This window comes from Canis aureus, chromosome 32 (assembly GCF_053574225.1).
Source record: "Canis aureus isolate CA01 chromosome 32, VMU_Caureus_v.1.0, whole genome shotgun sequence".
NCBI lineage: Eukaryota > Metazoa > Chordata > Mammalia > Carnivora > Canidae > Canis > Canis aureus.
In genome coordinates, this window is record NC_135642.1 from 42329253 (window position 1) to 42356090 (window position 26838).

The 26838-nt window shown below is 62.7% G+C and overlaps 1 protein-coding gene across 2 annotated transcripts; it reads right to left on the bottom strand.

Moving 5' to 3' along the window:
- Positions 1-4562: 4562 nt before the first annotated feature.
- SEMA7A (semaphorin 7A (JohnMiltonHagen blood group)) lies at positions 4563-26579 on the bottom strand. Of its 2 annotated transcripts, none has more exons than XM_077881872.1 (14): positions 26393-26579; positions 13808-13959; positions 13213-13254; positions 12811-12903; positions 12529-12613; positions 12300-12410; positions 11599-11738; positions 10796-10980; positions 9798-9906; positions 9518-9716; positions 6944-7071; positions 6679-6833; positions 6431-6498; positions 4563-6114 (listed from the first exon to the last, which is right to left on the bottom strand). In XM_077881872.1, exons 1-14 carry the CDS (start codon positions 26562-26564, stop codon positions 5753-5755), a joined length of 2001 nt encoding a protein of 666 aa, XP_077737998.1. In that variant the 5' UTR covers positions 26565-26579; the 3' UTR covers positions 4563-5752. The 2 variants fall into 2 exon arrangements, with proteins under 2 accessions (XP_077737998.1, XP_077737999.1); XM_077881873.1 differs by lacking the exon at positions 26393-26579 and adding an exon at positions 20115-20260.
- Between the last annotated feature and the right edge of the window lie 259 nt (positions 26580-26838).

Genomic DNA, 26838 nt, shown 5'->3' on the forward strand with positions numbered 1-26838 from the left:
GCCTCATCAGAAGGAACCAGAAGTTCCCCTTCAGGGGACCAGTGGCAGAGAAGAGCTATCACCCAAGTCCACCTCCAGCTGCCCCTTCTGGGTTCTGAGAGGGTCCAGAGAGGATGATACATGCTCTAAAATTGGGAGGGCACAAATGGGCATTTGAGCCCCGTGCTGGAGCTACTGTGCAAGCTCAGGGTAGCAAATGCGTTCTGATTAGTTGGTGGTGGTTCCCTGAAGAACAAGGAGTCATTCATTCGTCGCTCATTCCACAAATAATTATTGAGCACCTACTATGCAGAGAGAGGGGGGCCTGGGTGGCTCAGTCGGTTAAGCGTCTGACTCTTGATTTCGGCTCAAATCATGATCTCAGGGTCGTGGAGTCCAGCCCTGCATTCAGCAGGGAGTCTGCTTGAGACTCTCCCTCTCCCTCTTTCCCTCCCACCGCTCGCACTCTCTCAAATAAATAAATAAATCTTTAAAAAAAAAATGGGGGGATCCCTGGGTGGCGCAGCGGTTTGGCGCCTGCCTTTGGCCCAGGGCGTGATCCTGGAGACCCGGGATCGAATCCCACATCGGGCTCCCGGTGCATGGAGCCTGCTTCTGCCTCTGCCTGTGTCTCTGCCTCTCTCTCTCTCTCTCTCTGTGACTATCATAAATAAAAAAAATTTTAAAAAAAAGGACAACATTCCCTGTCCTCACAGAGCACATACTCTAAAGCACTGCTGCCCAGTAGAAATATCTGTGAGCCACACTGAACATTTTCAGTTTTCCCAGAGTCACAATCAGTAGAAGTCAAGAGGAACTGGTGAGGTGAACTTCTACGATATATTTTATTTGACCCAATATATCCAAAACATTTTCGTTTCCCAGTGTAACCAATGTGACAACGTATCAATAACCTTCTTTCCCTATTACGCCTTCGAAATCCATTTACGTCTTTTAGACTTATGACACCTCTCAATTCAGATAAGCCGTAGAGCTTGAAGAATGTGGTTCCAGAGGAAATCATTTCTCTGAGCTCAGAAGCAAGAAATGCCCCCCTTGGTTAGTTATGTCTGCTCTGGGCGTGAGTCAGCCCCCTGAGTGGGGTAGGCTGCAGGCTGCGTCAGCCCACACGCTTGGGGCGTGTGTCCACCCCAGCCTAAGCCCTCTGAGCCCATTCAGCCCAATCTGAATGAAGCACCAGAGAGGGAGCCCAGGACTTCGGGACTTTTTCAGGTGCTGACTCGGCCATCCTGGCATGGGCGCCATCCTACAGGGAGGCCCCCGCATGCAACAGGACAGTGCTCCCGGGTGTGGTTCTGTGCTCTTTCCTCTCTTGTGGGCTGGTCTGTGGCCACTGGGGATCTTGGGAATGTAGTGTTGTTTTTGTTTTGTTTTTCCAAGGACGACTCGTCCCAGAGTTGACCAATATCAACATAAAAGTGTTTTCCTGAGCCTGAGTGAACTATTTCAGCCTCATTCCACCGACCCACACCCACAGACCTCCTGGCCGGAACCCCGACGGGGAGGGCCCAGCCCAGACGCTCCACTTGCTTTTCCAGACAACGAGAGGCTAAAATTGGGCCACAGAGGCAGCTGGAAATGGCTGGGGATGGGAGAGGGGGTGAGCTTGGGAAGAGGCAGGCAGGGATGACACGTGGGCACTGGGGGCCCCCATCCGGCCCCCAGCATCCTCACCAGCACTATAGTCTTCATCACCCTCCTCTTGCTCGAACTCCTTCAGTGGCTCCCTGGTCCCTGCAGGGTGGGGATCTGGGGCCTTCGCTATCTGGGGCCTTCGTTCCCAGGAGCTGCACTGACAGAGCCATTGATTGTACTTTCAGATGCTCTCTCCTCTTTCATCCACGGTTTCAACAGGAATGTGTTGCAGGCACCATTCTCCGTGCTAGAGATGCAGCCACCACCCAAAAAAGATTTTTTTAAGATGTTCTTTATTTATTCATGAGAAACACAGAGAGAGGCAGAGACACAGGCAGAGGGAGAAGCAGGCTCCATGCAGGGAGCCCGACGCGGGACTCGATCCCAGAGCCCAGGAGCCGAAGGCGGACGCTCAACCGCTGAGCCACCAGGGCGCCCCTGGTGCCACCCAAACTGACAGGAGCCTCCCTGTCCTCCCGGAGCTCACACTACTCCAGCCAAGCCCAGGACACTCCAGGCCTCCGCAAATGCCGTTCCCTCTTCCATTCTCCGGTGACCTCCCCACCCCGGGGACTTCTCCTTGTCCCCTAAGGCCCACTCAAGCCACCCTCCCCCGCCACCATGGGCCGGGTACCCCCCCTCCCAGGATCGTCACTGGCACGGTCCCCAGCCAGCCCCACTCCTGCTTCCCCGACCGGGCTTCCAGGGTCCCAGGGGCGGCGGCCGGGCCTTCCTGGGCCAGGACCCCAGGGACGCACCCCCAGCCCGCAGCCCAGGACGGAGCAGGCCGCGGGGTCAGTGGTGCTGGTGGAAGGGACAGTCGAGGACTCGTCTGAAGGATTCCAAGTCGGTCTGCAGTGTCTGCCTGGGGTCACCCTGCTCCTGGCCTTCCAGGGGAGAGACCCACAGGAGCAAAGGTGGGCAGGAGACCGCAGCTGAGCATCGAGAAGGCAGGGGTGTGCGGGGCTGTCCACGGCAGGTCAGGGACCCGGCCCCAGAGACACTAGAAGGCAGAGGCCTCCCCCAGGGGAGACGGGCCCCCAGGGTAAGCCTCAGGGGCCCCTCCAGTTATGAAGGGGTCTCCGTTCCCTCTAGCTGCCCCCACGGAGCGGAGCCTTGGTCTTCAACAGCACACACGTCCTCCCCTCGGGGCGGCAGGGGGTGACACACAAGACAGAAGGCAGCGCAGGCCTGGCTGGCGCCCCAAGGGGCCGATGTTGGGGTGTCAGGTGGCCCTCGGCGCCTGCAGGCCCAGCCGGACGGCCCACGCGGCCCCGCCGTGCAGGGCCCACGTGCTCCTCGGCCACAGGGGAGCACAGGCCAGGGGTCCTGTGCCCGGCCTGCCCGCCCGCCGCTCATTTACGTGGGATTTACATGCGCTCGGTTCATGCCTCCCGCCACAGCTTCCTCCTGCCCAGCCCTGCTGCTGCCTCTGCAGAGGCAAAGGAGCGTCTTCTGTCCCTCGAGTCTTCTCCCAAAGGCCCATCTGGGTACCGAGAGCACCCCGACTGGAAAAAGGGAGCCTGCTAAAGTCCAGAGAGAGCAGGGACCTCACTGGAGGTCACCCAGCCATGCAGGTGGGGCCGGGGATGGAGCCCCCCACCCCTCCTAGCTGCTCCTGAAACCCACCCTTTGTCCCCCTCCCCACCACGGGCTGGGTGGGCCCCCGAGGAGGTAGACAAGGCCATGAGTAGGCCCTGAGTTCCCTCCAAGACAAAGCAAATTGGTCTTAGAACCCAGAACTGTGGAGGAAGGGGCCCCACAGAAGCCCTGACCCAGCCCCTTCTTACAAACAAGAATGAGTCTCAGGGAAGGCAAGGCCCGCCCAGGATCATGAGGGCGACTGGGGACCCACGTCCTGCCCCCAGCCCAGAGCACTTACAGGCCCCCCAGATGCCCAGGCTCCTGGCCCCACGCACCTGCTGTTGCCTTGGTCAATCTGGAAAGGCTGGATGTGGGGGGGAAAGAACCAGGCAGGATCGTGGGGGGCTGACCCAGGAAAGCACAGGGTAGACGGACAGGGAGGGGGTGCCATGGTGGGGGGTGATTCGAGTTCTGTGGGTGTCCTCCAGAGCCGCCCAGAAGCTGGGCTCAGACTCAGACGGGGGACCTGTCCCAAATCTCCCACACACCCCAGAAGGCCCCGTCCCTACCGCCAGGGGCAGGCCAGAAAAGAACAAAGAGAGGAAAGGCCCCGGGGGAGGGCAAGGTTCCTTCCTCTGCATTCCCTGGGGCCTTAGTCTGCCCACCCCCTCCCAACAGCCTCCGAACCCCTCCCTGCCTCCCACGGAAGGAGCCCCAGGAGCCCCAGGGCTTCTAAGGCGCAGACCCCAGCCCAGCCCTCCTCACTGCCCTAGGGGCTGAAAAGCCAAACTCTGAGGCTAGGGCACAAAATTTGCGTCCTGCCCGCCAGTTGCCCCTTGCTCGCCAGCCACCCCCCTGCATGCAGCCTTCACCCCCACTCCTGCCCTGTACCCCATCCCCACTCAAGCCCTCTTGCACACACACTGCCATCACCACCATTTAATCCACCCCCCACCCGATGCCCCCCCACACTGCCCTCTCCTCCCCGCAAAAGGCTGCCAGGCCAGGCCTCTCTGGAAAGTGGAAGGAGGAGCCTGGGGGGATGGGTGCAGGGGGAGAGAGGGCCAGCTCCTGAGGTGTGAGGAGCAGGGTGGGATGCGGAAGCTGCCTGGGCTCCGGCCCGCAGCTTGGCAGGCAGTGCACTGCTCAGGAGATGGGGGTTCGGATCCCATCAGCCAGGAGCTCCACGGAGTGCTTCCGGGGCTCCAAGGACAGAGGCAGTTAAGTGTGTGTGACGCCTGCACAGGCAGGAGGTTCTGAGCCATAAACAGGACAGGCCCCCCCCAGCCCTCAACCCCTCCCCCCCAACCAGCAGGGCTTTGCAGGCAAGGAGCAGACACGGGTAAATAAATAGCTGGTTTATTAGTAATATGTTACATTATTAAAGTGCATTGAGAAGAGATGCAGGGGCCCAAGCTGGAAGGCCGCCGGCCCCAGGCCCCGCCCTGGGCTGGCCAGACACAGCCAGAGAGGGGCCCGCTCTCTGCCGAGATCCACGGACAGGGCTGGGGGCAGAGCCGCGCACCTGGAGAGCTTGGCCCAGGCTGTCCCCACCGGAATTCACAGTTTAGCCTAAGTTATAACATGTCCTGAGCTGAAGGTGGGAGACTAGGAGCATGGAAGCGCAGCCCCTGGGGAAGGGGGCTGAGGGGAGGGGAGAGGACCCCCCGCCCCCCAACCCCCAATGCCAAGGGCAGAGTCCTGGAACCCCCCCCTGAGGACCCGGCTCCTCCTTCTACATGGACGTGGTGAACCCAGGGCTCAGTTTCTCCTTCATCCTCCCCTGTCTCCCTCACCCTACCCCCTCCCATAGCTGCCCCCACAGCGGGGACTGGGGCGTGTTCCCTCAGACTGGGATCCCAGGGCAGAGCCAGCTCATGCCACTCTCCGCGAACCCATGCCTACCCCTAGACTCTCACCCCGTCCCCGGAGCCTCGACTGGGACCCCCCTCCCCAGCCCATTTCTCCCCCAGTCCCTCCCTGCCCCACCCCACCCCCAGCCTGTAGTTTTGGTATTTTCATACAGATGCAGTCAGAATTAGCTATACATGAAATAAGCCTAACATAAAAATAGAGCTTTTTCCGTCCTTCCGTCCGGAAAGCAAACATCCTTCAATAAACATGCAAGGCCGCTGCCTGGTGGGACCCAGGGCTGGTGAGGACGCCACGGAGGCAGCCCTGGGCTCGCCGCGCCAGGAGCAGGAGCAGGGGCAGCTGGGGTGGAGGGGCCGGAAGGGCTCCAGCCTCGGCCCCCAGGTCCGGAGCCAGGGTCCCAGCTTCCCTTCCCGAACCCCGCTCTCCGCCCCGTGGGCTCTTGAGGACGTCACCGCGTTTGGCCAAGTTTGAGGAGGAGCGTTGGAAAAGTGGTCTCCAGAAGCTAAAGTCCGAGGTCACCCATGCCCCAACTTCGCGGCCCCCACGGCCCGTGCCCCACGCGGGCCTGGCAGCCGCCCGCGGCTGGCCATCTCCAGGCCTGGGTCCTCCATCGGGCCGAGCTTCCCCAGGAACCCGCGCCACGCCCAGCCCCGGGGCCCTAGTGGACCAGCAGGCCGAGAGCCAGCGTGGGCAGGATGCACAGCCAGAGGGAGGCAGCCAGGGCCCGGGCGTGGCCCAGCAGGTGCTCGGCGGTGGCGCCATCCTCGGGCAGCAGCTCCCAGTGCTGAGCCTCGTGGAAGTAGGAGCCCTCCTGGGCCTCGCAGTGGTAGTGGCCGTACTGGCGCGCCGTGAGGTTCTCGATGAACAGGATACAGTTGGGGCTCTGGTGGCCCGGCTCGCAGGTCTGCTCCACGTTCTCCTGGTGGCGCCAGGAGTAGGTGGCGTGACGGGACTCCATGGGGCAACTCAGGTAGTAGCGAGAGTTCTGAGCCAGGGAAACCTTCTGCAGTGGGGCCTTGTCTGGAGAGGAATGGGGGAGGCAGCCATGAGGGGGGCCGAGGGCTCCCGAGGCGGGCTGTGCTCTCCCCTGCTGGCCAGGCCTCTGGGCCCAAGGCTTCTAAAGGCACACGGTGCCCACCGTCCTCCCCACTCCCCCCACCCGGCCTCCCTCCCCGTTCCCGTCCCTCCCTACAACCGCCCCATATGACACCCCTCCAGCCCCAGCGGGACTGGCCTGCCCCATCTGCCCAGGGCCCCCAGGACCAGGCCATGTCTCCGTGAGATGCGGCTGTACCACCCCAGGGGACTGGGGCCCCAGCAGGGCCAGATCGGGTACCTGGTTTGGGGTTGGGGCATTCTTTGTGTGGCTCGGCTGGATGAATGGACTGCAGCATTGACCTGGAGCTGGAAGGGGCGAGAAGGTAAGCGGACAGGAGCCCACGGGTCTGGCCCCTTCCCTGCCCTCACCCCCTGCCACGATCAGCAGCAGCCTGCCCCCAGAGGACCCCCTGCAGCCCACCTCCAGCACCCCCACTCCTGTGTGCACCCCCACCCCCCAGGGCCGAGGGATCCGGGCCAACATACGCTTGGGAGCTGTAGATGGAGACACAGTGGCCCTGGTCCCAGCCGCAGTAGGGGTCTCGGGCCATGAGGCAGCCGTGGCAGCCCCCGCCGTAGACCTCACACAGGTCCAGGGGCACCTGGCTCACCTCCCACTGGGAGCTCACATACAGCTTCCGCTGGAAGGAGAGCAGGACTGCGGTCAGGCACGGCCCCCCCAACACCAGCTAAGTCACCAGGCCAGCCCTGCCTCGGCTGGCCCTGGGGACAGGGACGTGGGGAGGCTCACCCGCTCGGCGTCCAGCGACATGGCCTGGATGGCAGCCGGGTGGTGAAAGGGCTGGATCTCCATGATGTTGAAGACCAGGCTGCGCTCCCGCTCCCCGGACTCCACCACCTTGTGGATGGTGCCCCTGTCTGGAGGCGAGGGGCAGAGGGTCAGCGGGCCAGCGCGGGGGCTCCATCACCTCCCTCCAGATGTGGAGGAGGAGGCTGGGGGGCATGGCTCGGGCCGGGGGTGCGCGAGGAGGGCACGACTGGAGAGGGGCGCGGGAGCCTGGGAGAGACCCTGTTGGCCGGAGGCCGGGCCGCAGGCGCTGGAGGAGGCCGCAGGGGCAGCCGGGCCCGGGGCACAGAAGTCCTCAGGGCCGTGCTCCACGCTCTCAAGAGGCGGCTGCTACCTCCCTGATTCGGGGACGAGGAAATGAGGCTGAGAAAGGCCGAGCCACTTGCTCAAGGTCACACAGCCGGTGCCTGGAACCCGGGGACGTCAGATCCCCACCCCTCAGCTCCTACGATTCCCCTGCTTCCTGGACTCTTCGGGGGATGTTTGCCTTAAATAAACTTTGCATTTTGGAATATTTTTAGCTTTACAGAAAAGTCACAAAGACAGTACATAGTTCCCGAACACCCTTCACCCAGTTTCCCCCAACGTTACTACCTTATATAACTGTGGCACATTTGTCACAATGGGGCAATTGACACTGGGACGTTACTCTTACCTCAACTATAGACTTTATTTGGGTTTCTTGGGTTTTTCCACTAAAGTCCTTTGTCTGTTCCAGGATCCAATCCAGGACTCCGTATTGTATTTAATCTTACGGGATTTTTAAAGTTTTATAAAAATGTTTGATTGGAAAAGGACCGTAGATGCCACATAGAGATTCCCAAGGTCAGAACCAGGCTGCCTGCCTCCAAGGCCGTGCTGCCTCCATTCCTACCTGTCGGGGACTAATGGGCATTCTGACCTCCGGGTCCTCCCATTCCCACCTCCCCTGCTGTCCCAGTTTCTAGAATAGCTTACCTCCCTCTCCCTCCCTCCCGATTTCCCAGGGCATCACTTGCCCCAAAAAAGCAATCAGATGATCACCCACCTAGGACGCTCCTCTCTGTGTCTATGATCCCCCTCTCCGGGCTCCGAGATGTGACCAGATGCTCCTTTGTCCTGACAAGCCCCCACCCTGGCCGCTGCCTTCACACCCCCACGCGTACACATTGCCCTCCGCCTCCTCCACGGCAGCCCGGTGAGCGCCTCCCACAGCTTCTCCCAGGTGTGAGACCTCCCACTCTCTGCAGTGGGCTCAGAAAGTTCTATTTCCTATCTGGCCCCGATCCTCCCTGCCGCAGGCTCCAGGATGCTAACTCTCCCACGGCCCTCACGGATAAACGAGGACAACTGCCTCATCGTTCAAGTGCGCTCGCCTCCCCGGGGCTGCAGGAGGGGAGCCCATAGCCCCACCCAGCTTTCCTTGTCCCGGCTCCAGCTCCCACTCCTGTCCTCTGTGACCCTCCCTCTCCTGCACCCCAATGCCCTGCTATCTATCCCCCTGGCTGACCACAGCTAGGCCAGCCACTGCTGAGCGGAGCCAGGGCAGGGGACCACGGGTGCAGCCAGAATGAACAGGGGAGTAAAGAATTGGGGTCTCAGGACCCAGGAGCCAGGCCCCTTGGGGAATTCCTCTTCCCTAGGCTTCCGGGAGTCAACCAACCACTAAGGTCATTCGGGCCCTGAGACAGCCACAAGGTGAAGCAATAGCAGGAAGCCCCGTGGCAGGGGAGGTATTGAGGGTGAGCGCCTGAGGCTCTGACTGTGGGGCCCCAGAGGCTCTAGGCTCCCGGGGAGACACTGCCCCGGGTGGCACCACCACCCAGTCTCAAGGAAGGCCCGTGGCCCCGCCAATACTGATCTCCATGCCTGCTCCCAGGAGCCCCTTTGCCCACAGCCTGGAACCAAGAAGCTGCCAAAAACTCAGCTCAGGCCTGGCTCGTCCCCAGCTGGTGGCTTCCCAGAACACAGGGGTATCTCCCAGGGCATTCCCCCCGGCTTCCGGGCTCAGCAAACTCTGACTGCCACGGGTCCTCTGCGAGACTCTGCAAAGGCTCTGCTGTCTGGAAGTCCTCACGTCTCACTTCTTGGCATCCCGCATCAAACATTTCCCCTCGCCTGCACGGTCTCAAAGACGAGGAGAGAGCCCGATTTCCTCATTCTGCCCGGCAAAGGCCCCCAGGATACCAGTGACCAGGTCCTTCCTCCTGACTTTGCATTTTTCTTCCTACCCTCTTCCCTGGGTCAGAGGTCGGGACCAAAGCTACACCCAGCTTTGCTCAGACTTGCTCCATTTCTGCCTCTGAATCCTCACGCCTGCTCTTCTCCCATCCTAGGATAACCGCTCCCCTTCCCTCTACCCCCACCTCCTCCAAGAAGCCCTCCCTGCCTGACTCTTCCACAGCTGCACATACGAACCCCTGGCAGGTCTTGGTCACCAATTCTTCTTTCCAAGTATAAAGATCCAATCAGATGTTAGTCATATTACCATGTGTGTTTTTACAAAGCAGGCCAGAAGGTCGCGGGGTAGCCCCTCACCTGTGGTTAGGTAAAGCACGTGGAAGGTCTCCCCGCTGCTGGCCTGCATGCGGTGGACAACCACTTTCTGGTAGTGGTACTTCGAGTGGAACAGGGGCGTCTTCAGAGGCCCCATGGGCTCCACCCTCTGTGCCACCTCGGGGTGACTGTCAGCCACCTGGAAGGTCTCCGTGGGTATGGGCTGCCGGTCCGGGAGGCACTGGGCAAGGAGGACGGGTCCAGGTTAGTGGTGCGGCTGGGAGGTGGGCCAAAGCCTAGGCCATGGTGGGGGTCAGCTTACCTTGCCCGGCCGAGGGTTGGGAAGGCTCATGTGGTAGCCCTTGAGTGAGGATGTTCGGAAGACCCTGTCAATGTCACCGAGGGAGTACACGCAGACGGCCGAGTAGTTCCTGGGGGGCACAGAGAGCACCTCGGTGGGGGGCCCGGGACCCACCGCCCTCTCTCACCCAGGCCAGCCCAGCACCGGACAGAGGCGCAGCCCAGCACCCTGGTCTGGGAGCCGTGTGGGGACAGGCACTACCCTGGGGGTCAGGCCGGGTGCCCAAGAGTTATCAGGCGCCGGGGAAGACAGGAGGGAGGGAGGGACAGCAGGGTGGAAGGCAGGAGGAGGGGGGAAGGCAGGGGAGAGAGGCAAGTTCAACCAAATTTCTGTCTGCTGTAATCCCAAACCCCAACCTGCGTTCTTCACAGAACCACTCAGTGCAGAGGGCAGCCCCGGGGCTGGAGAAGTCCCAGCGTGTGTTCCAGGGGGTGCTTCTCCCACTTCTCTGGGCACAGCTACAGCATGCTGCTGCCCGAGGAGACCAGACTCCGCTTCCCGCCCCGGCCAGGCTGGATCTGCCCACGCTCAAGCAACAGGACGGGGGCTGGCCTCCCCACCCTGTCCCCCAGTTCTCCCCACACACACCAACACTCTCGCCTGCCTTGTTTTCAATCAACGAGAGTGATTAAGAAGTGTGAATGATCAGGTGCAGGCAGCGCTTGAGCAGGTGTGATAGCACCCGGCACCCTAAGAGGCCTCGGCACCCCCTCTGAGCACGCGGCTGAGGGACACACGGGCACCGGCACAGCCGTAAGCACGCCCGTGGCATGTGCACACATACCCACGTGCCCAGACTCCAGCATGTCAGCATATTCATCTCCCTGAACGTGGCCATCCCCCCCCCCACAGGCCCAGCAACCGTCCCCGCTCGTGCCCAGCAGGGCCTACACCTTCGGATCCCCACTGGACACGTAACCGATGCCAGCCCAGCCCCAGCCCCAGCAAAGCTCACTCACCAAGGGTTGGAAAAAACACCATAGACTCTAGTGTCCCTCCACTGGCCGTTAGGGTCAGGGAGCAGAAAGACATCCTGCAGCCTGTTGAAGTTCTTATTGGTGGTGACATCACTGCACACCAGCATGGCTTTCAGGAAGGTGTTCCACTTGGAGACTGACAGCGAACTCTCGCCACCCTGGTCCCCCTGAAAGGAGGGAAGGAGAGGCCCCTCAGCACCTGCCCCGGCTGCCACACAGCCATGGCACCTGCTGCCAGGAATGGCAGCACCCAGGCTCCAGAGGAGGCAGGGAGGCTCCGAAAGGGGCCGGGACCTTCCAGGTGACGAGGCCCAGGTGCCTGTCCTCCCAGGCCAGGTGCTTGGACCCAGCTCCAGCCTCGGGCCTGGCTGATCCAGGGCACAGGGCCAGCAGTAGGGACCTGCAGGTGGAGGGCGCCCGTCCCCAGACAGCAGACCAGCTCAGACACGCATTTGCCCACTCTCACAAATACACACTCACACACATGGCACAGATGCATCCCGGCACCTTCAGACGGCTGAAACACACGTGTAAACACACTTCCACACTCACGAACACATGCCACAGGAGACACACATCTGCACACTACCACGCATGCACAGGTGCCCAGACCCTCTTGTGCACGCACGTTCGCTCCCACAATCCCACACCCAGATTCACGCGCACATGTCACATGCTCCTTCCTGCAAACGTGTGCGACAACTGGCCTAGGTGTGTTTTCACACATTTGCTCACTTCTGCTCAGGTGTGGACATGCACTCTTGTCCACTCAGCCGCCCACTCACCCTGCACAGCTGGGCCACGCGGGACACGTTGAGAGGGGCCTCGGGGTTCTTGTCAGGATTGTCCTCCCGGAAGAAGTAGTAGATCTTGTCATCATAGGCCTGGTCTTGGTGCACGATGGTAGCCTTGATGAACTGGGGGTCTGCCAGAGACACAGGCGAAGGGGTGTGAGGCTGGGAGCCCGCTCAGAGGACCCGCCCCTGTGTGCACGCGTGCGCACACACACATACAACCCGAACCTCTACCAACAACCCGGGGCAAACAGACCTAGAATAAAACCCAGAACATCGGGCCAGATAACCCAAGGGGCCTGAGCCTCTGCACCCCCACCCCATACCTGTTTTGCCCTCTCCTATAAGGATATGGTCGGCCCAAGAGTGATGACTTCATGCCTGGGGACTGGGGGGAGGTCCCCGGGGGCCCCTATGTCGCTTCTGCCTAATTGGCAGCGCCCTAATGAGGAGGGAGGAGGTGTTGCCCCCACATGAGCTCAGCAGAGGGATGCACTGGCTCAGGGGAGCCCACACTGGGTCTGCGGCTGCCCCCTGCCCCCACCCTATTGTCTCCCGTTCCCCTGCCTCTGGCCCCTCAGGCCCCCAGTGTCTTGAGGGCCCAGGGAGCCCCCAGGGAACACGAGGATTCCGCCCACTGCCCTGGGCATGCACACCTCTCCACCCCCTAGCCCAGCTGGGGCCTGACGTACTCTGCATGACGGTATCACTGGTGTACAGCTCAATTTCGCCCTGGATGCGCCGGAACCGGGGGATCTTTCCATTGTATTCCTGCTTCCGGATGGTGGAGTACACTTCATCCCCTGCGCGTGGTGGGAGGGGCACGGGTAAGGGCAGACAGCTCCTGGGGGTCCCTTCTCCGAGCCTGGGCCACCGGACACGAGCTGACCGCCCTCCCCCAGCCCAGGGCAGCCGCCCTACCATCAAACAGGACCAGTGAGTTCTCATCCGGGCTGAAGGGGGCATAGCCTCTCTTCTCACCAAGAGACTCAACGGTGCCATTCACCTGGGGGAGACCAAGGAGGGTCCAGCAGCCACATGATGCCATGGCCACTGCTCCCAGGAGGCCAGCTTCCCAGCCAGGGTCTACATCCTCCCAGGGACCCTATAAAGGCGAGGCCAGCCTCCGAGTCCCTCCAGCTCCTTCCCTATACAGGGGGCAGAAGCCCACCCAGACCCGGCCCATGGGGAGGGCCTTCTCACCAGGCTCCAGCAGCTGGGACGCCGGGCATTGGTGCCGCAGATGAGCAGCCCGTCGCCCTGCTTCTCCAAGAGCGTGATGTAGTTCTCGCAGTCCTGCCCGGGAGAAGGGGAAGGAGAGGGTTGGCTGGAGGCCCTGGCAGGCCTAGCACTCGGACCCTCCGTCTTGGGGCAGGAGGCATCAGAAGTCTGAATCCCAGAGGCACCCTTCAAAAGGAGAGCCCAGGGGGGTGCCACTGACCCCAACCCCCCCAACAACAGAGTAAAGGCAGAGAAGCCTTAGAGAATGACCACGTCTCCCCATCAGAACTGGGAATCCTGGAGCTCCCAAGGCTGAGCTATGCCTCCTTCCCCAGACTCAGGACTCCTGTCCCTACACCCCCCTACTACCTCTCCCCCACTCACCCGCTTGTCCAGGCAGGACCCCTTCGTGGAGCCGATGTCCACCTGGGGGAGAGGGGAGAGCATTAATCCACTCCGCCGAGGTGAGATGCCTCTAAGTACCTTCCATGCATCTTGGGGATGAGCTCACTTTATAGATGAGCAGCTAGGGCTCTGAGAGGCTGAGCGATTTACCTGAGATCACACAGGCTGGCCTGCTACCCAGAGCCAAAGCCCAGAGCCAGCCCAGAAATCTTGGAAGAAGGGGGCCATGGGGTTCTGGAGCCCAGCTTCCTGTCCTGCCCACCTTCCTCCTGCAGCAGCACAGTCCACTTGGCCCAGGGGGCTAGCTCTAGGCCTTTCTCAACGTTTCCCCAACACCCGTGCCAATCTGGACTACCGTCAGGGAGCCCTCTCCCAGGGACCATATGTGGGATATAATAGGAGGTGGGCCAGTTTACAAAGGGATGCTGGCTCCCAGGGATTCCCTGAGGCCCCCCTACCAAGGCCAGAGGGGAGACAAGGAGTGAGACTCGGGGGGGGGGGGGGGAAGGAGGGAGGGGCCCCGCTCGGTTCCTGGGGCCAGCAGGGGGATCCAGGCAGAGGAGTCCGGGCTCACCGTGCGCATGGAGGCATTCTTGCCCTCGGGGAAGTTGAAGAGATAGACCTTGCCACGTCCACCCACCCACACGGAGGAGCTGCCGGGCTCATGGAAAAGCACTGTGTGAGGCTCCGCCAGGCCGAAGTCAACCCAGTCCTGTCCTGCGCGGCCTGAGGAGGAGGCAATTGGCAGAGACGTTGAGGCGAGGCCCTGGGCAGCAAGAACCTGCCTCCACCCCCCTGGCACTCCAGCACCTGCCTGGCAACTAGCGTTTGCGTCTGGACTGGGGCAGTACCAAGACGCAGAGCCGTGAGTGGGAGAAGCGAAGGGCCCCTGCTGGGGTCCAGCAACCAGCTGTCCTCACCCCAAAGCCATGATCCCTACCCTACAATATGTGTAGCCTCAGGGTGAGGGCAGGATTTAGGGATCCCTGGGGAAAACAGACCTCCCACCATCCCTGCCCAACGCACACGCACGCGCGCGCACAGGCGTACACACTTCAGTCTGCTATTCCCAAGAAGCTAAGGCTTCAGGACTCGACTGGGGCTCCCCGGTTTTGCTCTGTGAGAGTCACCCCTGCCAGGACAGAGGCAGCAGCCACGGCTGCCCCGTTGCAGGGAGTGGGGCCTCTAAGCAGCCCACTCAGAGTCCGGGTTCCCAGGGCTCACTTTGGTCAGAGCCCAACCCCTCCTTTGGGAAGCCCTCTCCAACCCCTCCTGACCCACCCAGGCCAGCTTTCATGGGAGCTAGAAAAGGAATCTGAATATCCGCTCCTCCCCATTTTTACAGATGGGAAAAATGGAAGTCTAGAAGGAGGCAGCCCAAGGTCACAGGGTCGGGAGCAGGCGCTGAACGACCACGCACGCCGCAGCCTGGCCTGTTGCGCGCTGCGTCCCGGGGGTGCTGGCTCGCCCTGGCCGGGGAGGACCGGCCTGACCTCCCCAGCAGCTCTGCGACCGGGAGCCCGTCGCAGGGCACAGCCGAGGCCTCGAAGCAGAAGGGCTGACCAGGACAATTTTGCCCAAAAAAGAAACTGTCTGTAGCCACTACCTCCAGGGACAGGATGCCTCATCTCCGGTGACATTGCTGAGGTTGGCCTGGTTGTAGGACTAAATTAGAGATGGGACAGCCTGCGGCTCGGCCCCCTGCAAGCAGCCCCAGCTAGCATCTTCCTGCCCCTGACCAGCTTGGGCTCACCCCAGAAGTCAGCAACCGCTGTTTATTCAGCTGCAGCAAATTCAGCGTTTCCCACCAGTGCCGGAGCAGGCCGCAGCCTGGCCCACGCGGAAGAGGGCCGCCGTTCCCTGAGCCTGCCCCGGGTCCTGCCGGTGCTACAGTCAACGGGGCGTCCCTGCGACCCTCTCCTCTTAGGCAACCCCCCCCCCGCCCGCACGGTCAGGTCAGTCCTGGACGTGGGATATTTTCAGTCTTCACCTTGGCTGTGGCCTGGCGCAGGGCCTCTGGGGGACACGCCAGCCCAAGGTCACACGAGAAGGAGGACGGACTGGCTCCTAGAATCGGTTCTCTGCCCGGGCTTCCCCTGGCTCTCCCGGAGCGCTCCACGCACAGCCTGAGCAGCCGGGCTGCACCCTCGCTCACCCTCTCAGCCCCAGCTGTGCAGAGCGATGCTGAGAGCCCAGCTCGGCACTGGGTTGGGGTGCGGGGTGCTGGCTGAGGCTTGGGCACCGCCTGGCTGGCAGGGCTCAGCCCCCAGGCTCCCCCCACCTCTCCAGAGTGCTAGGGTCAGCTGCCCGGCTCCCCTTTCACTGGCAGCCAGCCAGGGATCCAGACAGTCTGTGGCTGCCCCTTTTCCACCCCCAGCCGGCCACGGCCAGGAAAAGCTGCCTGTCTGCATCTGCATCTGGAGATGGGCTGGAGCCTGAGAGCTGAGCCCCCCGAAGCCTACCCCTCAAGCCACACCGGCCTGAGAGGAGAGAAGTGTAAGGCCAACCACAGGTCGGGCGTGGCGGGGGCGGGGGGGGGGGCACCAGAGTGGGTCCCGGGGACAGCTCTAGTCTAGGGGTTGCAGTCCTGCCCCGGGGAGTCGGGCCTGACGGGAGATGCACGGCCTGGCCCCGGAGAGCCAGGTGTGAGGGGGAGACCTGGCCCTCCGCTGAAACCCAAGTGACACAGCCACAGCAAAGCGAGCCTCCCCGAATCTCGTGCAGACCTGTCCCCGGTGCAGAACTCAGGGCCGCTCACAAGGTCTTTCTGAGGACACAGAGGGAGGGAGGGTGAGGGCGGCCTGCTGTGGGGTGCGGCGCGAGGGCTACGACACTGGGCGCAGGACGGCCCTGCACAGACCTGCGAGCCCGAGTCCCACTCCCTCTGAACCCCGGCTGCAGCAGCCAGGGCTGCGTGACGCAGACATTGTTCGCCCCATTCTGCAGAAGAACACACGGGGGCCAGGGAGCACTGCCGCCCTTGGCCCCCAGACTCCCGCCCCCCACTCCGCGCCTGGTGCAGTGTGTGGGTAGGACGGCACCCGCTCAGCCCCAGGACGCAGCCTTGGCCCATTCTCCACCCAGCCCCGGCCTGGCTCCCGAACTGCCCAAGGCCCTCAAAGGGCCTGATTGTGCCGGGGAAGTGTCTGAGCAGCAGCAGCTCGATGAATACATGAAAGAAAGCTTTGTTCAGGTTGTAGGAGCTGGGTGGGGGCTCCGGGGCAGGAGGGCTGCCTGGAAGTGAAGGCAGCACCAAGCCTTCACAGCCAGCACCCGCGGCCCCATGGCACCATCACAGAGAGCTGGGTCAGGGAGGGGGCGGCCTTCAAGGCTCTGCCCAATGCGGGGCAAGGCCAGGCAGAGCGAGGCCAGAGCTTGCCCCTAAAAACAGCCAGCGGGCTGAGCAAGTGTCACATCCTTACGTGCATCTTTTTGCTTTTTGCTTCCCAGTGAATCCGAAGGGCTGGGGGAGGTGGATCAAAGCTAGATGGGTCAGGAACAGGCAGGAGGAAAATCCCAGACAGGGGAAAGAGCCTAGCGAAGGTGGGAAGGCTGACTGGACGGTGGGTCCCCAGACCCAGGGGCCCCGAGCACGAGGGGGTGGGAAGGTACAGCAGCACAAGGAGCCTGCCCATCGGCCTGCAGCACTGCCTCACCTCCCTCCTCCGGGCAGGGCTAGGATCCAGAAAGCCTCCCCTCGCTCCTCTGGCATCCCCCCACCTCCCTGCTCTCCCTGCCTGACCAGCTCCCTCTGCTTCCCATCCTGGATATCTAAAAGGAGCACCGTCTGGCACTGTGTCTCCCCCCTCGCTCCCCGGCCTGACGCATTAGTGGCTGACTAAGTGGTAGCTAAAAGCTCCCAGAATAACCAGGGGTTCGGGCCAGGGAGGGGGCTAGGTGCACCTGGGCGGGGGGGGCATGGCCCCAAAGGTGGGCCAGGCACAGGACCCCTGCCCCCACCCCCATGTGATTCTGAGCCAATCCTTGCTCCTTCTGGACCGAGAAAGAGCACACTCAGGCTGCCCCGTACCCACGCCAGACTCCATGGCCCCGAGTCCCCACCCTCCTCGCAGTGGCAGGAGCTGCAAGACCCAGCCTCAGCCAGAGAGGAGGGTCAGGAAGGTGGCCGAGCGTGGGAGGCAAGGTGCCACCGGAAACATTCAGACCTGATCACTCTCACGGCCCACCCTCCCACCACCATCCCAGTGGCCTAATGGCTGGAACAAGTCCGGACTTCCATGGGGTAGGTTTTCTGAAAGCAGGCTGCCGTGGGGGGATATTGTTCCTCCTCTCCCACACTCCGGGTGCTGTCTCTACCTGGTCCCCACTATGCCCACATCCTCACTGCTTACGAAAGAGAGAGGCAGCCCAAGAGGAGGATGGGAGTGGGGGCTGGGACGTAGGGGATGTTGTTGTCCATGAAGGGAGCAACAAGGCACAGGCCCCGTAGCCTGGCCTGGGCAGGGACGGCCTTCTAACCTGACCCACTGACCCGACGGGCCTCGAATGCCAACATCAAGGGGCCCTTTGAAAGTGGGCATTGAGGCAGGCGCTGAGAATGGCAGGAATGTGGACACCAGCAGGGAATGCCTTAGTCGGGCAGCTGGGGAGGCCCGGGCACAGGGCAGGAGACAGGCCAACCTCGGACTGGGGACCCAGCCACGTCCTCCCACGGGGTACCCCACCCTGCATTCCTACCATGCACACCTGGCTGAGAATGAGGAGGGAGGGCCCGCGTGTGGCCCGGGAATTAGTATGCAGCCTCTCCAGCCTTTGCCACCCATACCCCACAGGTCACAGAAGGGAGAGGATCTGAACAATCACTGAGCTAAGGAGGCAGAGCGGCAGATGAGCTTGCCACTGGCCCAAGGCACAGGGCAAGGAAGGCAGAGGTAGGGGCGGGCCACAGCTCCGGCCCTGCAGGACCACATCCCCCACCGCCTGGAGAGCCTCTTGATTTACAAAATGCTGTGTATTGCTTCTCTCTGCTTCCCCGGGTCACCTCCTGCTCCCCATCCTCCCCTCCCTTGCCCACTGGGTGAAAACCTGCTGGGCCAACGGGGCACATCCTCCCCCCCCACCGAGGTCAGCTATGAGTGGGAGCGGGGCGTGCCTCACAGGTGGGCTCAGCCCTGGCTCCTAGAGGCCTGTGCTCCCTTTGGCAGCCAGGTGGCTGCTTGGCTGTGACCAGGGCCTTCCTGGGTGGCTTCCTTCTCTGTGGGCTGAAGGGGCTGATACCTGCTAAGGTCTAGGTTTTCTGATCCAACCGCGGTTCTCAGGACAAATCACAAAACAATCAGCTTTGAGTTCAGGGGTTGTTTGGGGGAAGTGTGGGAGTGTAAGTCCCAGAAAAGCCAGAGATGGCTTTTTGAATGGAGGTAGGGGCAGCAGAAGAAGCCAACATCCCCTTCTGCCTCCATCAACTAGCCTGCCAAATACCCCGGCCACCGTGCAAAGAAGGCGGGAAAACTCGGGCCCCTCTGGGTGGGCAAGGGCTGTGCGCTCTCTGCACCGTGCCACTGCGCTCAGGGGACCAGAAGCCCGGCTGGTGGGAAGCCCTGCTGGGGTGAAGGCTTCCAGGAACCGGGCAGTGTGGACAGCAAGCTGGGGGGGCCCTGGGCTGAGCCAGACTCGGGAGACTCAGGGAAGGAAGGTTGAGCCACGGCCCACGTGGAGCAGCGAGGAGCCTCAAAGGCCAGGGAAGGCAGGAAACCCGGATGGGCCGCATGCCCTGTCCACCTTCTGCCTCTTCTTCAGCCCGGCGGGTTCCAAAAGCCCCAGAGAAAGTCCAAGGTCAACGGGTGGCTCCTTCAAAGGAGAGGATGGGCAGAGAGGCAGGGCCTGCCCTTGGGCCCAGAGCCAGGGGCCGATAAGGGAGCAGGGCAGAGGTGGGGGAGAGGGCAGAGGATGGCTGACCCACCCCGGTACAGGGAGGCAGGCGAGACGGGGAGACCTGAGAGAGGCTCCCCAGCTCAGCCTCAGCCTGGGCCGGGGGAGAGGGAGCAAGGGGAAAGAGCGAGGGCAGCCTGCCAGCACGGCGTGGAGGGAGCGCGGGCAGGGGCCGGGCTGGATCTCGCCAGCAATCAGAGACGCCAAAGGAGGAGAGCGGCGACAATGACACCCCTGCCACCTAACCCTGCACTGCACTTCCGACGTGCCAGGCACTAGTCTAAGCGATTTTTAGATACATTAACTCACTGATCACTGCTGAACTCTTCGAAGGGGGGTTCTTTTATCACCACGTCTCACAGCGAGGGCAGCGAGACACAGGGAACTGGAGCCACTTGCCCAGGGGCGCACAGCTATTAGGTGGGGGAGTGGAGCTGCGCTCCATAGCAGGGCCCTCGGAAGCTTCCAGGCCAGTGCCTCCCACACAAAAGAGAAGACTGGGGCCCAGAGAGGGTGGAGCCTGGTCAGAGGCCTCTGGGCCCGTGAGGGTCTGACCTCTATCCACGATGCCCTACAGAGGCCGTGTGTAAGGGAGGGGAGCACAGGCGCGCGGGCCTGAGGCAACGGGGTGGGGGGTGGCAGGGATCTGAGGGCCAACCCGCATGACTGACTGCGGAGGTGAGTATCTTGAGATCTCGGTACAAAACAGCAAGGCTGGGGTAGAGCACAGGGCAGGGCAAGATATGCTCGGAGCCCTCCCTTACTATCTGCCCAGCCAGCTTCCTCCCCAGCCGGCACCGGCGAAAACACTCGGCTCCAGAACCCGCCATGGCTCCCAGCGCCTCTCCCCGCAGGGCCCTCCCCCTCTACCTGGCAGCCAAGGCCCACCTCTGCTCATCTCTGCCACGGCTCTTTCCCTCCTCCTCGCCTTTGCTCATGCTCTCCTTTCCCACGGTTGCCCTCTCCCCTTCCGTCTGTGCACATGGTCCTACCTGTCCTTGAACACCTGGCCTCAGCCGCCTGGCTTCGGGAGGTATTCCCGGCTGCTCCAGCCCTCACTGCTCCATCCTCCCTCTGACCTTGCACAATACACCATCTGGCACACACCATCCGCCCTCAGATCGCACTGTCTGGTGGGATTTTGCCTGGACCGTTGGGTCCTGAAGGTGAAGGCCAGGCCTCCTCTCATTCCGTGGGCCCTGGGCCAAGCCAAGGCCAGGGCTGGACAAGTAAGGACACCTCAGATAGCAGGGAGGGGTGGACAGGAGTAGTCGCCAAACTGCTACATCAGCGGAGCAGTCGTCTTGGAACGGGTTCCTGGGCCACCGACAGGGCACTGAGTTATCAGGGTAACATTCCTTCCTCACTAGGCCAGGCCAAAGCCCTGGGCCCAGGAGATAAACAGCACGAGCGGGTCTGCCCTTCGCTCTCACCTGGCCCCTGCTCCCCACCCAGTAAGTCTCCCCCCCGCTGGGCCACCTCACACTGAAATGTCCTGCTCTCACCTCCTGTCGCGGTCCTTGGCTCTACCCCTAGGTTCGGATCTCCCGGGTGCCCTCCCTGGCCCGCAGCAGGCTGACCTCTCCAAGCAGCTCTGTGCTCCCCGAGGGCCAGCCCGGGCCTTCTCCGGGGGCAGGTGCCGCCGCCCTCCGCAGTGAGAGCTGCCCCGAGGCGTTAGCGCAGAGCCTGAGCCCCTGACTGGAAGCAAGGGGTGCAGGAGGCAGGGTAGGATCAGCCTAATCCCAGGGGGCCGTGACGGTTAAACCCAGATTAGCCCAAACTGTGACACAGATCAACCTGCCCTCAAGACCTGACGCCCAGCTGCCCGGAGGAAAAGACCAGAAGAGCCACATGGACCCGGCCCAATCTAAGGCCCCGAGGGAGGCTGGTCAGGGCCGGTGGGCTTCTGGAAGCAGACAGCACTGGGGCAGGAAGAGCCTGGGCTCAGCCGAACTGGCCAAGGAGGAAGGGCTCAGTGAGCCTCAGGCCCGGGGAGGGAGCGGGTAGGCAGACGGGCAGGTAGACAGAGGCCAGTGGCCGGGCCCACAGCAGGCTTGGGGAGAAGACCCAGCCCCGGCCCTCGCTCTGCCTGTGTCCTTGGGTGACCTTGGCCGCCCTCTATCATCTCTGCCCTCAGTTTCCCCATCTACGGAATGTGTGGTTGGCCCAGCTGATCTCTGACGTTTGTCCTCTGATGTCCTAGGCCCTGCTCCATCAGGCCGTGAGGTGGAGTCATCCAAGGCTTTTTGGAGGAAGTGAGACAGAAATGGCAGAAAGGAGAAGGGTGATGAGGGTGCAGGGAGGGATGACGAGCAGGGCAGCAGCACCGAGGCAGGAACACATGGGCGCTGGGGAGTGAGAGGAAAGATGTGTGGGAGAGAAGGTGGGTGCGGAGCCCGGCCACAGGCAGCCCTGGGGAGAGTGGTGGCTCTGTCACTGCACAGTACGTGGAGGGACGGAAGGGCCGCAGGGGACACATCTCCCCGGGAAAGGGGAACGCGTGCTCTCCGACTGCAAGGTCAATAAGGGACCACCGTCCTCCAGGCTCTAGGAGGACCCCTTCCTCCCCAACCCTGGGAGGAAGGAGACCTCTGGGGGCAGACAAGCCTGGCCAAAAAAGGAAACTACGAGAAGGGGAAGCTTTCCGTCCCCAAAGCTACCAACCAGAGCAGAGGAAGTATGGTCAGGCCCTTGTGACATAGCCAGACGCCGTGTGGTAGCTGAAATAAGGGACACAGGGCTGGGGGTGGAGGACAGGACGTCAGCTGGGGCCTCAGCTGTCAACAACAGGGCCACCCACTCCTATCACCACCCCCCTGCAGGCTGCTGGACCCCTTCCCCTGGTCCGAGCCTCAGCTTATCACCTACACGTCAGGGGCCCTGGCCTGGCCCTTCATAAAGAAGGGTGCCCAGTTTTCACTGTTTCTCCTGAGTGCCCAGAATCCCCCCAGGCCCCCCAGCCCAAGGAGTGATCTACCCTCCGCTAAGGAGGTAACCGTGCCTGGAAGGGGAAGCTGACCACAGGAAGGGATCTGCCCCTCCCCGACCAACAGTGCCTGGATGGTGCGGGGCGGGGGGGCGGGGGGAGTCCTCCCATCACGGCGACTCTCAGCCCAGATACAGGAGAACCACAGTCAGGAGTAAGGCAGAAAGCTCCTGGCTCCCCATACGGGAGCTAGGACACGCAGGAGGCCTCCCCTGCCAGCCACGGTCCTTCCTCCCACTGGCTGTATAAGATTAAGTGGCCCAACTCAGATGTCTCCTCCTGTAAGAAACCTTCCTGGAGTCCCCAACCCTGGCTAACTCAATGTCTCCCTCCTGGGGGCACCCACTCAGCTCTTCTCCTCTCCCTGGTCCTAGTTGTAAGTTTTTGGGTCTAAAATCCTATCACACTAGGTACTTCCTCCTGTCGCTCCCCTCCTCAGCTGGCTTCTACTACTCGTGTCATCCCAACTTACCATCTCCTCCAGGAAGCCCTCCCTGATTGGGCAGACTGGGTTAGGTGCCTCCTCAACCCCCAGAGCTGCCTTCTGTTACAGGCCCTGCCACATTTTATTGTAACTGAAGGTTGACCTGCCTGTCCGTCTCCCCATCTGCACTGAGAAGTCTATATAAACTGGTCGACTTTCTCATCCCTGGGTCCCCAAGCCCTGCCCTGAGACTAATACAAGGTTGACCCCAGCAAATGTCAAATGTCAAACGCTAAATCACTATGCCCACCTTTAAGACTACTAACTAATGAACCACTTCCTGCAGCTGATTCTCGGCCGTCCGCTCCTAGAGAGAAAGATAGGAGAGAACACAAACCTAAGGATTTCCCCTGACTTCCCAGGTTTCAATTTCTCCTTAATGCTGAGGTTTGAACCGGCTACCGCAGCCTCTGCCCGTCCCAGAGAGGCAGGATTCCCAGGAAATCCGTGCTCTGTTAAGTATAAGCTCCTCCCTCCACCCACTTTGGACATCTGAGGACACTGAGCCTCAGAAAAAGGCAAGTACCTGCCCAGAGTCACACAGCAAATCAGGTCAAAGCGAGGACCCGAGCCAGTTCCTGACCTCTGCTCTTTTCCCCACACTGTGGATGCCTCAGGCCCATGCCTGCATCTGCCCACCCCAGCCTGCTCTCAGAATCTTCACTAGTAAGGAACAAGGGGCCACACAGCTTGGCCGGATGATGTCACCTGAGTGACATCATCACTCAGAAAACCCCGTCTCTCCTCCTGGGAGAATTGCCCCCCCCTTCCCTGGTTCTGCAGGAGGAGTTCATCTGGAAGGTGATGAGCACATCTAAGTCCCCAAGGGGGCAAGGATTTCCAGTGGAAATGCTGATGCTTGGGGAGCCCCAGCTGTGACCTCATCCCCTGGAGAAGGTGACAGCAACCCCCTGCCCTGGGGAGTCACCCCATAATGGCTCCCCCAGCAGCCACCAAGTCAACAATAACATCCTGTTGTTTAATTGGACAAGAGATAGCGCAGAACCGGCTGGGCAGGTGGAGACTGGAGACTCAGCTGTGTTTCTCGTTGTAGACACGCTGGCTCACCTCTGATTTGGGGGGTCAGGACCTGCCTGGGTTTCCCCAGCTCCTCCCAGCAGGGATGGAATGAGAGAGGAGTACACAGCTTACACAAGCACGCCAACCTCTTGCCCCCACTTGCAACCCACTCCCCTCCAATCCCTGCTGGCAGGGAGGTCAGGCCCTTACTGTGCCTCCGTGATTGGCCCATGTATCACAGTGACACCCTCAGAGGACAACCTCCAGAGCCCTTCCTGATCTAACTCTGAGGGTCAGAGACAGATGCAGAGTTCAAGGGCACCCAGCAGGTCGGTGCTGACACACCCATCTCTCTCTGGGCCAGGCCGTCAGCAGGCTGGAGAGGCTTCAAGCTCCCTAACAAGTGCAGGCTGGGAATCTCCCAGAACTCCCTGATCAAATCTTTCCCTAGGCTTAGGAGTACAAGCGACACAAAATAAACGGCAGAGATGAACCCTGCAGACCTAGTCCAGTCCCCACACCTGTCCTGGCTCAAAACTAAAAGCCCAGTCTATGCCTCATAGAAAAGTGTCTCCAGAAACACCATTATCTTTGGTCTAGTCGTTGGTGGAGGCCCACCCGCTGGAAGTCAGGGGCCTGGGTCTACAGCAAGGCTGGAGGGTCCTCTTCTCAGCCTACTCCGCATCTCGCCCTGCCCAAGCCCATTCCTGTCCGACTGCCATGTGTCACCCCACGGGAAATCGGAGGCAGCTGTCAGCCAGGCATACCATCGCCAGCTGTGGGCCCGGGGGAGAGGCTGATGGCAGGGTCTGTCTGGCCGGCGGGGCGCCTGGCACTGGTGAAGACGTGCAGAGAGGCTGCCTTCGGACGAGATAGGTGAGGGGGCGGCAGGTCCGGGTGGGGATCGATAGTGCATTACCAAGCCCAGGGCACGGCCAGCGCGGGCCCGTGTGGTACAGTTGTGAACCGTGCGCAGTGGAAAGACAGTGGAGCTGGGTTGGGAGCCTTGAAAGTGGGCAAGAGGGCTGAGAGCATCTTTAAATAGCCCCAGGGTGGGGACTAAGTGGCTGAGCTGTGGAGGTTCACATTATGTGCTAAGAAGTGGCTGTGCATTAAGTATGGGGGGAGGGGTCTTAGGAAGCCTTGGGGGTAGGGGCAAGCAGAGCCAAGTGCAAGGGATTTGGTGCAAGGGGAGATTCCAGAACACTCGAATGCGGCCGTAGGAGTCCCCTTCAGGGAGCCCAAATGCAGGGCTGCTCAGGACAGCCAAGGAGACTGAGGTGAGGCAAAGACGCTGGAAATGCAGAGAAAGCCTGGGCTGGAGTGAGGGGTGTGCAAGTGTCCACCCGGAACAGACGACCCGAGGTCCAGCTTTCTGCTCTACTCCCACCGCGTGGCAGAGCTCGCCCCCACGGAGCCCCCTTCAGGGCCCAAACGCTGCCTAGCTCCTCCTCCCCTCCCTAACTCATAACTGGCGCTGGTGCTGCGCCAGATCGAGCCCCCCCGTCGGCACCGGGAGCTCCTGTGCTGCGGAGTGACCTTGGGCAAGTCACATTCACTCCCTCCGCTGCAGCTGCAGATCGGGCCGCTCGTTTTGTGTGTGGGATTTTTTTTTTTTTTTTTTCTCCCTCTCTCTGCTAAGAATACCTGCCCCAGATAATGCTCAGGCTCTCGCAATTCCTGCAAACCGCCTCAGGCATCAAAGGCTCCCGGCTGGGCCAGACCAGACCAGTCCCCCAGCCCCCACGGCGAGTCGGCCACCGCCACAGGGGGGCCGCAGTGCCGCCAAATTCGGGGGACAGAGCCCTGCGGGTCTAGGGGCGGGGAAGCATTTGTGTGCAATGCAGGGGAGGGGAGCTCAGTCCCTCGCGGCAGGAAGCCCCCAACCCCGCCGGGCCTGCTTCCTGACCCATCACACAGGGGTCGAAAGTGAGGCGCCCCCGGGGAGGTATGGCCCCCCGGGTTCGCGTGCGCACCGCGGCCTAAGAGCGGCGCCCCCGCCCCGGATCCGCCGCGCGGGGGTCCCGACGACCGCGCCCCACCCCACGGGCACTGCCCCCCGCGCGGGCGCCAATTCCTGGTGACAACTGCCACGTGCGGACGAGGGGGGAGCGGCTGGTCCCGGCACTGCGGAGGCAGCGCCCGGTGCCCCGAGCCTCCGCGCCGCGCCGCGCCCCCGCTCGCCGCCCGGTGCCCAGCCCTCTGCCCGGCCTGCGCTCCTGCGCTCCTGCGCTCCCGCGCTGCTGCGCTCCGGGCCGGGGCCGGGGCCGGGGCCGGGGCCGGGCCGGGCCCGGGGCGGGGGCAGGCGGCGGGGTCTTTGTTCCCGCAGCCCGAGCGCGGCGGCGGCGGCGGCGGCGAGGGTCCGCGCCCCCCTTGCCGGCCCAGCCCGCGCCCCGCGCGACAGCGGCGCCCGCAGCGCACGGAGCGGACCCCCGGCTGGGGGGGCCCGGCCGAAGAGAGGGTCCGGTGCAGAGGTCCCGGCGCTGCACAACCGGGGACGCCCCCCGGCCGGGAGGGGGCCCTGCCCGCGCCCTGGCGCTGCGGCTCCCGGCCCGGGAGGACTTGGAGCGACTTAGCCGGGCCCGGCTCCCCGCGCCGCGCAGCCCGCCCCGCCTGCCAGCGCGCACCCCGCGCACCCCGCGCACCCCGGCCCCACGCGCTCCCGCGGGGACGGCCCGGGACCCGCAGCGCCGCGCGCGCACTGCCCGGGGGCCGCCCTCCCCGCGCCCCGCGCCCCGCGCCGCCCTCCCCGCGCCCCGCCGGCCGCGCGGCGCCCCCACCTTTCCAGACCGCGGAGACGCGGGGTCCGCTCCTCGGGTGGCCTCGGGCGGCGGCGGCCGTGCACAGCAGCAGCAGCAGCAGCCGCAGCGGGGGCCGGGGCCGAGCCGGCGGGCCGGGAGCGCGGGCGCGCGGGGCGCCGAGGGAGGCGCATCCGGGCGGAGGCGGTGTCATCCCGCAGCCCCGAGCGACGGCGGCGAGCAGCCGGGACTGAGCCAGCGCCCGACCGCAGCCGAGCTCCGCGCGCGAGGGGCGGAGCCGAGCCCTGACCCCACCCTCCCCCGCCCCCCTGCCCCCCCCCCCCCCCCCCGCAGCCTCCCTCGCCTCTGCTGCCCGACGGGGGCGCAGCGCCCGCAGCCGGGGAACCTCCGCCTTCCCTTCCCCGGCAACTTCTCGGGGAGAGAACCCGGGCCTCCGGGGACAAGACTCACTTGGGGGCTTCTGTGAT